The following is a 14077-nucleotide window of genomic DNA, read 5'->3' on the forward strand; positions in this document are numbered from 1 at the left end:
CAAATTTTTATGTTTTTAGATTATCATTTAGTATTTATGTTTTTAAGATTAGCCGCTGAGGGGCTGCTTATTTGCTTTTGGCACTTAATGACTGTTTAGGATATGGAGCCATCAACTGGGTCCCTTGTTATGACCATAGAAAATGTTATGACCTCCAGTCAGTGATTACTTTTGAAGGAATGGGAGAAGTGGTATTACATATGATATATATATTTTACCATAAGCATAGTATAGTAAATATTTTAAAGGAAAAATACAGACCTCAAAAGCACAAAATGTAAAGAAGTTAATGTAAGGAAATGCCTACTTTCTCATTGATAATAATCATGTGGTTATTTTTTGATTATTTATATAATTATAATGACAAGTTGTTTTCACCAACTTGTAACTGCTGTCAATTTCTTATAAGACAACTACGATTTGTAAGTATTGGTTAGAATGATCTTTGAATTTAACCAAACTGGAAACAAAACGAAGCAAAACAAAACACAACGCAACATGTTTTGGCTTTGGTGGGAAAATTAGGGCTCTAGGATTTGAAGCAAAGTGACCTCTGGAAACCTCACATAGCTTTTCTCATCTGCAAATTGTTTCTCAGTGTCAAGTGAAAGCATCTGTCTTCCATTGCACCAGACTTGTCTTCCCTGTTCTTATTTCACTTTCCTGTTTCATGAAGTAGAGACAGTTTACCGTCATGACCCTTTTACAGTTAGAAAAGACATTTCTCCAGCAATTTTCTTTTTAAAAATTTCAGCTCGATTTTGCTTCTTTCTGCTCTCTGACCAGATATTTGCCTTTATATACATACAGCTGCTTTTCTCCACTCTATCTCAAACTTAGAGTGATGTCTTCATCCAGTGGTTTAAAGATTTTTTTGTTTGTTTGGGTATCAAGTATTTTAGGATGACGGTTTTTCAAAACTGAGTTCCAAAAAAGCTCATAGGCTTATGATATTTTCGACCAACTATTAAGTGGAATTGAAGATTCTGCCTTTAGGTTTATAGTGATTTCATCTTAATCATTGAATGGCTTATATTAGCGGTATTTGCGTGGAAGGTGGCTTGTAAGCTTTGACCATGTATTTTTAAAAGGAAGGCAGGAGTTCAACTCTAAGATATGTAGCGTGTCAGAGGTAGAGGGTTTACATATGCCTCTTGTTTTAATTCTAATGAAAAACGGCCCCACTCTACAGACTTCCAGCTCATTTTAGGGAAATTGGAAACCTATAAATGTATGAATTGTTTAAAGAAGGTATGGAGTGGAACTTTAGATTTGAAGAGGAAAAACGTGGATCAGCAGCATGATTGTCTATATAATTTGGGGGCCTAGTGCAAAATGAAAATGTAGGGCTCTTTGTCCAAAAATTAAGAAGTTCAAGGCAATGACAAAGCATTCAATCAAACCTAGGGCTCTTCTGAGCATGGTCACACCTATAAAGCCTGCCCTGGTCAGAAGTTGAGATGGGGGTGGGATGCCCAGTGGCTCAGTTGGTAGAGCTTGTGACTCTTAATCTCAGGGTTGTGAATTGGAGCCCCATGTTGGATTTAGAGATTAGTTCATAAAAAAAGAAGTTGGGATGGGAGTAAGAAGAAAAAGGAATGCTCTGTTTTTTTCCAGGATGTTTCCCTCTCTGTATCTTTTCCACTTTTACCTGGGTACTCATCAGATGTGACCATCTCTTAAGTGGCTACCATTGGACCAGTTAGCTAAGACACTGACACTTTAACTCTATTCCGTGGGGGAAAGGGCAGGAGAGGGAGGTCTCATTCTACCAGTTATGGTTGGGTGGAGGGTGAGGGTTGAAGTTCTGCTGAAGTGGCCTAGGAGAGAAAGCACAAACTTAGGAATTCTATGACTTTCTACCAGTACATTAGATGCATTGTATCTAATTTTTCATTGCCGTAAAATGGTGAAGTCTATCTTACAGGATTATTATATGGAGTAGAGATAATGCAAAAAATCCTAGCACAGTGGCTGGTGTGCAACGGGAGCTCAATATATGTTGCATATATGGTCTTTTTTTTTTTTTTTTATGAGTGAGGAGATATACTGAGGATGGGTGAAAAGACCTCAAGTCTCAGATGGGGTGAAGGATCTCAAAATGCTTGAAGAGCCTCCTAGGAGCTGGCTGCCTCTCTGCTTCCATCCTTAGTTACCCAGTGCTTTGTAATGGTTTAAAACCCAGAATTGCATCTTCTTCCCAAACAGGACAAGAAACAATCTGTGGGAAGTCAGTACACAGTAGAGTTCAGTCTCTGACACTGAAAATTTGCCAACTCTCACCCACACTCTAACGATGAGAAAGCAGCTGTGGGCAGCAGTGGAGTGAAAGCCATGGGGTCACTGGGATACATTACGCTTACAGATGTTCCATTGTTCACCCTGAGATTTTGTAGTTTGCCTGTTTTGTCCATTTAGGTTTCCGTGATATGCAAAGGATACAGCCAAAGCCATTTTATGTAGCTTTTCCACTTTGTTTTGATTTATTATTTGTTGTTTACAGTATTATCTCCAATAACAATGATGGAATTTCCTTCCCTACTTATCTGGCCTGTTTCCATTTTGCTTGTTTATTTTAATTTCCTTTTTTTGGACTGAAACCTCCACATGACTTTCCTTTGTTTATTTCCTTGCATGTATGTGTCAGCATCATTTATTAGCATATCCTCTCAGATGAACTTTGTTCATTAATTACAAAGCTTTTGTTTCCTGGTTCCTAGTAGGTTTGTATTCAGTGCTCCGTGTTTCCACGTATTGCACGATGGTTTTGGTTAGCAGTTTCCTCATCACTGCTCTCTGCAAGCAGATGGCTTGCTTTCCATGGCTTCCAGGTGGAGCATGTGAGGCTGAGAAGTAGTCTACTGCAGAAGATGCTTTTCTCAAATCCTTGGTCAATCAACCCTACTCGTCTTATCAAGCCAATTTCTGTTTACTTTTATTTGGACAGTAGGTTATGTGAGCATAAGACCTGCTTTTTGCAGACATGCTTAATTCCTTGAAGACATTTCCATGAAAACTAGTCTGTTGTTAACTAATGAGCAATTTCAGCTTGCACTGTCAGCTGCTCGGAGATGCATGATGAACGTTAGACTTGGCTCTTCCTTATGAAGATCATACATCCCACTAAATCCATAAAAAAGTGAAAGAAAAGAGGTCATTTGACTTTCACATCTGTTATTTGAATATATTGGATCTGTTGCCTCATTTTCTCTGGATTCTCATGATTTACTGAATTAGCGAATTCATCAAACATCTGTCTAGTATTTATATGTGACACCATCTCTAGTGTCAAGATGCTTAAAAGGCCAAAAGGTAGAAATAGAGTTGAAAGCAAAGAAATATAATAAAGTGTAACAGGAGGCACAATAGAAATCTGTCCAAAGTATATACGGAGACTCACCAAGGAGGAAAGGTCTTTATTCTCTTGGAGCAGGGGTGGGAGGAGATGTCACAAACAAAGGCTAAAAGTACTAGATATATTTGAGATCCATACATATCTTCAAATGGCTGGAACAGTGGCTGAGGATGCAGCTGAGTGTGGTGGAAGAAGGGAAGTGGGGAAGCCAGACATAAAGGTCTGTGGTTGCCATTGTAAGGAGTTGGGATTTTATTCTCTAGGAATAAAGTTTTAGGTGGGTGGAACATCCTTATCAGATACACTTAAAAAAAAAAAAAAAAAAAAAGGATCCTGAGAAGGATAGATTCAGTGGGACTTGAATGGAGGCAAGGCGATTCCTTAGGACAGGATGGCACGGAGCAGGCATGATGTGATTCCAAACAAGCCAGTGGTGGGTGGAAAGATGTCAAGGAAGTTAGTCTTTATAGAATTGGTGTCAATTTTAAAATATTGTCTTTACAGCAACTGCTGATGAAACTGAGGCTCAGGAAGGTGATGTAGTCAATAAATATTGAGGAGAATATTTCTCCGTGCTTCCACTGCAGTTGGAAAAGATGATGATTATGGCATTTATCACACTATGATGTAAGACACCATATTGTGATTACTTGTTTATAGCTTCTTCTGCCCTGAAACATTAAGCTTCTTAAGGTTCAGAGCAAAACTACCAAATTATTTGTGTATGCCTAGCACGGAGCCTCGTATCAACAAGTACTCAGTAGATGTTTGAAGAGGAAAAGTTCTGACACCAGAGTCTCTTCCACGTGCAATACATGACATGGAAACACAAAGACTCCACTCAGGCTTGTCTTACACCTGCCCATTTCCATCCCCCATCCTGAGGGGGCCAGAGCAAAGTGACAAATAGGTTTACTGGGCAGATGACGCTTTGTACTTTTCTCTAAAATTTCTATCACTTCATCCTTTCTCAAAAAGCATCCCTCCCCCAAGAAGCCTGCTTTAAAATAGCAATAATGAATATTTAAAATATGCAAAGTGGCCGTAAAAGTTGATGCCTATTGTGACACTGTCTTCTGTGGTCTCGCTATCCACAAATCAAGTAGGATAATTTGCCTTCGTGTCTTTCTTTTATGGTAATTAATGCTTTAACCTGGATCACACTTTATTCTTCCACACAGGTCCGTAATGCCTCCTGCCTGGCTCTTTCAAGATGGAGGAGAAACCGGTGGGAGAGCCTACTCAAGTGGTGTCTAAATTCAAACTTTCCACCAAGGGAGAGAGTGCAGGACACTGGCTGGTGGAGGACCATGCGCGGATATGGGAAGTTCTAAAGACAGAGGAGGTAAGGCAACTCTAAATGACTCAATTGGTACAATGTGGATTTTCTTAGACTTGAGACTCTAATTCTTCATGTAGTCAACACCACAGGTCAGTTTGGCAAAGTTTTATTCAGGGGCAATTGGCACACTGATGCCCAGTGAACAGTAGGTCAGGAATGTGTCTCTTGGGCATTAATAACTCCACAGTGATTTAGCCAAAACATGGCCCTGACAGGTAGGGCTTCAAGTACCCAAGTAGACATTTTCCTTGTAGAATCCCACCAATCATAAATGGGAAATCAAATCATAGTGAGAAAGCTAATTCCTAAGGATCAATCATAATGTGTGGAATCATATCAATTCATTGTTTGGCAGCATGAGGCTAAGTGTATCAGTTAAGGCTCTCTGGTTGCAGGCAACAGAGATTAACTCTGACAAAGGAAAATGAGAAATTATTGGAAGGTATTGGGAGGCTCAAAGAATTGATGAGAGGTTGATGTAAACTAGACTTGGAGCTGTGCCTGTATGGTTCAGTCAGTTGAGCATCCAACTCTTGATTTCAGCTCAGGTTATGATCTCACAATTCGTGAGATCAAGCCCCATGTCAGGTTCTGTGTTTACGGTGTCGAGCTTGCTTGGGATTCTCTCTCTTTCCTCCTCTCTCTACCCCTCCCCCTGCTGACATGTGCTGTCTCTCTCTCAACATAAATAAATAAACTTTAATAAAATCAATTAAAATAAAATAAGGAAAGAAAACATGAAAGAAAGAAAGAAAGAAAGAAAGAAAGAAAGAAAAAAGAAAGAAAGGGAGAAAGAAAGAAAGAAAGAAAGAAAGAAAGAAAGAAAAAAAGAAGGAAGGAAGGAAGGGAGGAAACTAGGCTTGGAAAAAAGATAGGAGCCAAGTCAGCAAGAGCTGCTCAGGGTACTATTCCTGGTATAAATTCCAGTCTTTTCCCCACCGCCTCTTTATTCTTACAAGTGCCAAGCTTAGTCACATGTCTTTTTCCTGGTTATTATGTAAAAGGGAAAAGAAACTTCCATGAGAAATCATTATAGCAAGTCCTCACGGCACTTGTGTGTTTGGAATCCACATCTCTAATATCCATATGTTGTGGCAGTTCTAATTTAAGAAAGTAACAGAACAACTACAGTCTTAAGCATGTGAATACTGCCCAAGCAAATTTAAACCCTGTCTGTAGGGATAGCTGCCCAAAAGTTTTGTGTGTTTTTTTTTTTAAGGAATAAAACTCCCCAGAGAGCAGTTGAAGTCTCTACATATCCCACCCAATAAGACCAAGACAATGGTCAGATAAATGAGGTGCTGAGGGCACAAAACTTAAGGAAGCACTCACTCTTAGGTTTGTGTCCTGCACTTGCGTAAACTTGAAAATTGATGCGTCCTTATATTTTGACGTGCCTTGCTTGCCTCACCCTAAGGCTGGCTCTGCCCCCCAATTTTATCCTTCTCCCCCTTTCCCCAAGGTAATCCCTCTCCTGAATTAAGCTTTCATCATTCTTATGCATATTTCAATATATATAATATATACCTGTTATCCACATATCCAATATGTAGTATTGATTTATATCTTTTAAGTTTTGTGTAAGATTTATATTATGTATCTACTTTTATAGCTTGCTTTTTTTTTTAAATTTTTTTTTTCAACGTTTATTTATTTTTGGGACAGAGAGAGACAGAGCATGAACGGGGGAGGGGCAGAGAGAGAGGGAGACACAGAATCAGAAACAGGCTCCAGGCTCTGAGCCATCAGCCCAGAGCCCGACGTGGGGCTCGAACTCACGGACCGGCTTGCTTTTTTTTTAAAACTTAATATTTGGTGTCTGTCTTACCTGTTTTCTGTGCTTGATGTATGTATTTCTAACTTATTCACATTTTACTGCTTTTTATTTTCTATTGATTGAATCAAATTTGTTTATTCTTTTATTAATCTTTAGGATTTTTTTTAATACAAGGTTGTAGAATACATTTATTTAGCATAGATATTTGCAAGTGGCCTGCTGGATTATAAAGTATGAAAATATTCAGTTTTATTAGTTATTATCAGATTGATTTCTAAGATGAGGACATGAGTTTATATCCCCACTAGCAGCATATGAGAATTACCCTTGCTCCACATTCTCACCAGTTACTGATATTATCAGACCTTTAAATATTGGCTGATCTGATTGTTTTGAAATGGGATCTTCTTGTTCTAATATGAATTTTTCCATACGGATAATTAATTATCCTAGTACCATTTTTGAACATCCATAATTTCTTCTTTAGTTTGCAGTGTTCTCATGTATCCTGTTTCTTTACATTCTCTCTCTGCTGATGTGATACTGCCTCAGCCTTTTAGCTTTAAAGGAAACATGGATATCTAATAGGACATGTCCCTCCACTGAATTATTGCTCTTCAAAATTGTGTTGGCTGTTTTTGGAACTTATATTTTCAATATGAATTTAGGATGAGCTTGTCAAATTCTGAGAATATAAAGAAAAAGCAAAGTCTGCTGGGAACCAAATTGGGATTGAAATGTTTGTTGATTAATTTAGGAGTATCAACATCTTTATGATATTTAGTGAATATCTTGTCTAATTATCAGCTTTAAAGGGCATGTTTCAATATTTCACTTTGACTCTTCCACTCTTCCAGTATTTTATCCCATACCACTTTGCTATAAGATTTTCATAACTAATATTAAGGGAGTTTTTTTCTTTTCCTTTCTTTTTTTGCTAAATGTTAATTTATTTACATTGTAATATTTGATATCTACAAAATAATATACATGTAAGTTATAGAGTATGATATTAAAACAAACACTTGTGAGGTCACAACTAACTCATATGTGGATTCTTACAATCCTGTCCCCTTGATTCCTTTCCCTGCAAAGATAACTATTTTCTTGAAATCTATGTTTGATTGTTCTTTAGCTGTTTAAATGTTTTTATTGAATATATATGTATCTCCAAATAATATTGTTTAGTTATGTAAGCTAGTTATATAGTGTTATATATATGATATAGATCTGACTTCTTTGGTGACTCGCTTCTGTCACTCACATGTTTCTAAGATTTTTAGTAGTAATTCATTAGTTTTCACTGTTGAATAATATTCCATTATGTGGTTATACAATGGTTTATTTATTCACAGTTACATTCATGGACATTTTAATTATTTAGTTTTTTGGCATTATGAACAATTTGCTATGAAGATCCTTATACATGTCTGTTCCATGGTATAAGAGTGCCCTAAGAATCTTTCTAGGTTATTACCTATTAGGTGAATTTTGTAGTTGGGTATGTGCAAGTTCTGTTTTGCAAGTTATTGCCATACTGCTTTCAAATAAGTACCAATTTACACTCCCACCAGCAGTGTATAACATTTATCTTATTCTACATCCTTGCCAACTTCTACAATTGTGAGATTTCTTAATTTTTTCAATCTAGTTGTTATAAAATAGAATCTCATTCTTTTACTCATCAATTCTTGATATATCTCAACTCCATCTTAGATAATTTTTCTTTTTCCTCTCTTTTTTTTTCTAGAGTTTACTTTTCTGAGAATCTAACTATAGCAAAAGTCTTTCTTTTCTTTTTTCTTTTTGTCTGAAGATTCTTTTATTTGGAGTCTGCTCTTAGAATGATAGTTTAGGTGGGTATAGAATTCTAGGTTACTTTCTTTAAGTACATTACAAATAATCCATTGTCCTCTGCCTTCCATTGTTTCTGTTGCAAACTAGCTAAAAGTCTAATTTTTATTCCTTTGGATATAATGTCTTTTATAGGTATCTAAACCTTCTCCACATTTTTGCTATTTTGTAGTTTCATTCTTCTGTGTTGAGGTGAGAATTTCTTTCTATTTAACTTCTTGGAATTCATAGGGCTTCCCAAATATGTGGATTGTTATCTTTCATCAGTCTGAAAAGATCTCTGTAATTTTCTTTTCAAATAAACAATTGTTTTTGCTTCATTCTACTTCTGTAACTCCAAGATTTATGTTTGTTTTTCTCATTCTTTGCTTATGGCCCTTATCCTCTCTCTTAGAGTTGCTATCTTTTTTTTCTCTCTGTGTGGTATTCTGATTAATTTTAAATTCTTTTAATGCACTAATTCTTTTTTCAGTTGTATCTAATTTGCTCTTTAACTCAAACACTGAATTTTAAATTTCAATTATTCTGTTTTTTACTTCTAGAAGTTCTGTTCTGTTTTAAAATTTTCTAGTAATTTTTTTTAGTGTCTTGCTTTCTATTCATATTTTTATTTTTAAAGACTATTTGTCAAGAACTGTAAAGGCTATGAAATTGTATGGTATTTGCAAGTTAGCTTGCCAATGTTGTGTAGATACTGAAAAAAGACACGAGACTCTTGTCTCGGAGACAAAAGACTATTATGCACAGAAGAAACAGTAGCCAGAATGTCAGCATGTTTGTTTTGGTTCCTTATGTTGCAGTTCCTGCAGGGCCTATGTAACCGCCTCTCTAGGAAAAGATCACTGACTTTGGGAAACTTTCCAGTTTATAGTAGATAGTGAATATGCCTGCAGTTTCTCCTGGGGGGGAGGTATTACCTTATCCTTTAAAGTTGACAGTAGGCTGCAAACACAGGCCTGAAAAATGGTCTGGTAAAGATCAGCCAGACCTTGATCTTTTGGCATACAAAGCAAGCCAGGAAGAAATGAGAGACTCATGGAGGAGTGTTTCTGAACAATATTAAATATAATAAAAATAATATTAAATATAATATTCTGAGTCGGCAATGCTGATAAATGTGGGTCTTGTTATGCTATGTGTTCTTTCTGTTGGCTTTTGCACGTGATGTTTTCTTTCTTTGTGGGTTTTATGATTTTCAACTGTGGATTCATTTTTCTTGGAATGAAGGGAATTTTCTCTATAGAGAATTTGCATTTACTTCTGGGAACACTACCAACCAGAAGTCACTTTAAAGTAAATTCTTAGCTTGAGGTTTTTCAGACTACTCCATGTGAATACAGGCTGGAAACCTGTGGATGAGTATATTTGTGGTATTAGTTCCAAGGGGAAATGATTCCCTCCTCCCCAACCCACCCCTGCCCCTATTCATATTTTAAGATAAGTAATTTTCCTGGTGCTGTCATGGAGGGCATGTCTTTCTTAGTTCGCCTTAATGTGGAGGGAATCACATTTTGGGGTCCTAGTTTTATGCAGTGGAATTTCCTGTAGATTCTCTCTCTTGAGACAGCCCTGGATTTTTTCTGTTAGTCTGTGTGTTGTTTAAAGTAATAAAACCTGTATTAGTTAGAGGAACACTAATGCTGTATCAAACACAGTCAAAATTTTAAGTGGCTTCACACAATAAAAGTTTATTTCTTAATCACATAATAGACCAATACTTGAGTTCATTCTTAAAGGAAAAGCATAAATTATCCCAGCAAATGGGATTTTAGAAGAAGAATGGGAGAAAATATTCCTGAAAGACAGAAAAGTGTGTAAAAGTCAGTATTAGAGAGAATGTACTGCAGTTTGGAGCATTTGTAGCACAAAAGGGATGGCAAGAGATGAAACTGAGAGGGACCAAGTAATGAAAAGTCTTACGTGCTCTCAGAAATTCAGAAATTATCTTGTGGGCCTTGGGAAGTCAATGAAGGGTTTTAGGTGGCGCTAGTGGCATGGTTGGATTTGTTTTTTAGGGGGTGCCTGGGTGGCTCAGTCAGTTAAGCATCTGATTTTGGCTCAGGTCATGATCTTGTGGTTTGTGAGTTTGAGCCTCACTTGGGTTCTGTGCTGACAGCTCGGAGCCTGGAGCCTGCTTCAGATTCTGTGTCTCCCCCTCTCTCTGCCGTTCCTCTGCTCATGCTCTGTCTCTCTCTGTCTCAAAAATAAATAAAAACATTAAAAAATGTTTTAAAAAAAGGATCTGTTATTTAGAAATGTTACTCTGTCAGACATGTGAAGGATGGCTCGAACACTCTGAAACCTTCTAGTTCACCTTGGTCTCTTTCTTTTTTATCTACATTGTGCTAATCTGTGCTCAATGGGGGAATTATGTGGGGTTGTTCTTTTTTCAGGATGGGGACTCTCTCACTTCAACTAAACAGTCTGTCCTTAAGATCATGTTCATGAGTTTTAATTCTACAGCGCTATAAACCCAAAGCACTGGCATACTGCTGGACACAGGTTGAAATAAAAACCTGATTAATTGATGAATCATTTTCATAGTATTTATATGACCATATAATCATTACTTCTCAGTAATATGGTAATATGTTGTTTCTCTAAATTGTAACATCCACCAAAATATTGCCGTCTGTGAGTACAGAGGTGTTTCATTTGATTCACCATAAAATAGCACTAAGTAGTGGTGATTTTTTTTTTTTTTTTTTTTTTGGTCGTTGCTGATTGAATTTTCATTGAGTCATCTGCCATGCCACTGGACTTATCTGTATCCAATGTTTTACATTTGTGAGAAGGCTGCCAAGATAAGCAATGTTATCTGTGGCTGTGGAACAGAGATGTTCTCTGTGTGAAATGAAACTAGTGAATGCCTGTATGGAGACTGGACATCTGACCTCTTCCTCTCTATCCAGTTCAGGAATGGGGCCCCACATTGTAATATCACATTCTTGGAGGAAGAAATAGTAATGTGTTCATCATGCATGCTTTGGAGATTAAATCACACTCATCTGAGGGACAGGAAGAGAGAGAATTAAAATACAAAAGTAGATGACAATTTGGATGAGCAGTAGGGGTGCATTGCAGTAATCTTTTTAGAGCCAGCTCTTTGTTGAGACTAAAGGCTATGGTTCGATGACAGAATTAGGGTTCTTCTTTGGGATTCTGAATGAATTTCTTTTAAGCTCTGCCACAAATTTTAGTGTGAGGCAATGGGATAGAAATGTCCTGCTTAGGAAGTTATTAATATATAAAAATGCCTTGAAGTATTTTTGCTGGAATGAATAAAGTAGATGTATCATCAGTAGCAGGAAATGGAATTTTGAGACTGAATAATATTCAATTGGGGTTTGTAGGGGAGGGAAAATCTCATTGATTGAGCACCTTCCCTGGGTCAAGAATTATATATAGTTGGCACTTTCATATCCATTAATATATTTAATTGTCACAGCCAAAGGTATATATTTCATAAGGATTTTGAAGATTAGAGATTAAGGCATATGCTCAAAGATACATAGCTGGTAAGTGGCAGAGTAACATTCAAACTCAAGTTTGTCTCTCTTCATTTGTATACTCTTATTTCCTCATGAAGTTGTCTACCAAAGTTGTTTATTTTTCTTGTTAATATATGAAATTTATTGTCAAATTGGTTTCCATACAACACCCAGTGCTCATCCCAAAAGATGCCCTCTTCAATGCCCGTCACCCACCCTCCCCACCCTCCTACCCCCCATCGGCCCTCAGTTTGTTCTCAGTTACCAAAGTTGTTTAAATCAATCTGATTCTACATTTGGTTTCCTTGCCCAGACTTTAACTCATCCTGGCCAGGGCACACAGCGTCCTTAGCTCAATAAATGCTACCAGGCTTGCTTTCATAGAGCTTGGCTCTGCAATGTCTGGTGGGAGTAAACACCAATGTACCCACCGAGTCATAGCTTTCTTCATTCCTCAGAGTGCTGTCCCCGTGTGTGTGCCTGGGCTTCCATCTCCGTTCTCTCGTATAATATCCCAGGGTCTCATGGAGGCTGCACCCGGCCCTTAACCTCATCCTATTGAAATGGAGCCCCAAAACTCTGCTAAACTCTTTGTAGTTCTCATTTCTGCACAGCAGAGCTCTGCTCTACATACTCCAAGCTGTAGATTGGGGCCCAATTGTGAACAGTCCGATTGTTTGGAAGCTGGATTTTTTCACCCATTTCCTGAGCTCTTGTTGCTTCCTTGGACATTAAAACCTGTCAGAATCACATCAGTGTTTTCCTATGCCCTTGAGACACTGCTCACCAAACAGGTTATTACCATGGGGCACACACTTTTTATCAAGGGGTCTCTCTAGCTCCAATCTACCAAGTTTGTAGCTTCTTATTTTTATCCGTCGGCTCTTGTTGCCAGAGCCCCATGTTGCCCAGTGTAAGACCATTTGAGTTACAGCACAAGACATTTTGAATAAGTTTCACAGTCTAAACCACGGGTTGGGGGATAGGGACATTCTAGATATCAAAACTTTCATTGTAGTTACACTTCAGTGTTGGTGTGAAAAGGTGCTTATGTATCACCTCTTCACAGAAGATATCCTTGACCCCTCTGGTCAGGGTTAGTGACCACGCTGTGTGGTCTCACAACACCTCTGCTTATCTACCTTGTAAGACCCATCAAATGAAAGGTACTTGTATTTATATATTGCTGTCTCCCAAACTAGAATGTCAGCTCCTCAAGGCCAGAGCCTCTGTCATATTCACCTATATATGCCCAATAATATTTACAGTGTTTGGCACATAGTGGGTACTTAATAAATATTGAATACAGAAAATATACAGAGGGACTAAGAACGCGGACTCTGGAACCAGACTTGCTATGTGAACTTGTCACATTTCTTAATCTCTCTGTACTTCAATTTCTTCATCTATAAAAATGATATTCTAGTAAGATTGTTGTGAGAATGAATTGAATTATAATGTGTATAATGCTTAGAATAGTGCCTTCTACATAATAAGCAATAGATGTAGACTTCTATTATTGGGGAATGAATCTGTGAGGAGGGCGGAGTACAAAGTGTTACACTATATTGGCCTATCAGTTGTACAGTAGTTGCTTTTACTCCTGCTATCAGAATTTAGGATTTCCCCGCATTTTGGAAGTCCCCACACTCCAGGAGCCTTTCTATGTGGTTAAATGACTATAGAAACTTGAACTGATGGACACGATTGCCTGACTCTAATGAGACTACCCTCACTAAAGTTCCTACAGAGTGATCCTTCAGGCAGGAAGACAGTCAACCCAACTGAATGGCATTGTGTTGAGATACACAAATAATTTTGGGGTAGTGGTCAGATGTGTGTGTTTTAGAACCACTTAGCTTCCTCCCCCCTTACCCTGTGTGTGAGGTGTGCCCCTCAGGGGCAGTGGTCAAGAATCAGAGAGGACAGGCTGGGTTCTAAAGCTTGTGTTATACTGGCTGCTGATTCAAGTTGCTCAGGTGATGATTTGAGTGGGAAAGCAAACCCTTCTAAGATGATAAAATAAGACAGGATTGATATGAAGATAGCTTTCTCCTGTAAAAATCTCGTAGACACTTTGTAACCAATTTAGCCTGCTCTGTTTGGCTCCCAGTTCTAGAACAAACCCTGCGTTCGCTATACCAGACATGAACATTTCTTTGCATTTTGATACAGAGAGTACAGGAAACTCTAGGTAAATTTAGGAAGGAGGGAAGGAAGGAAGGAAGGAAGGAAGGAAGGAAGGAAGGAAGGAAGGA

At 37.8% G+C, this 14077-nt stretch overlaps 1 protein-coding gene across 3 annotated transcripts in view; it reads left to right on the plus strand.

Annotated features, from left to right (window-relative positions):
* RGL1 (ral guanine nucleotide dissociation stimulator like 1) overlaps positions 1-14077 on the plus strand; it is a 258991-nt gene that overhangs the window by 90496 nt on the left and 154418 nt on the right. For 2 of the 3 annotated variants that reach the window (XM_040446563.1, XM_040446566.1), the window contains exon 2: positions 4537-4700. In XM_040446563.1, the coding sequence (XP_040302497.1) occupies positions 4569-4700 (132 nt within the window). In that variant the 5' untranslated portion in view covers positions 4537-4568. Of the gene's footprint in view, positions 1-4536; positions 4701-14077 lie in introns of those variants that run through there. The other variant, XM_040446564.1, reaches the window with a different exon arrangement.

The sequence above is a fragment of the Herpailurus yagouaroundi genome, unplaced genomic scaffold, assembly GCF_014898765.1.
Source record: "Herpailurus yagouaroundi ecotype Mexico unplaced genomic scaffold, PumYag 195, whole genome shotgun sequence".
Classification (NCBI taxonomy): Eukaryota; Metazoa; Chordata; class Mammalia; order Carnivora; family Felidae; genus Herpailurus; species Herpailurus yagouaroundi.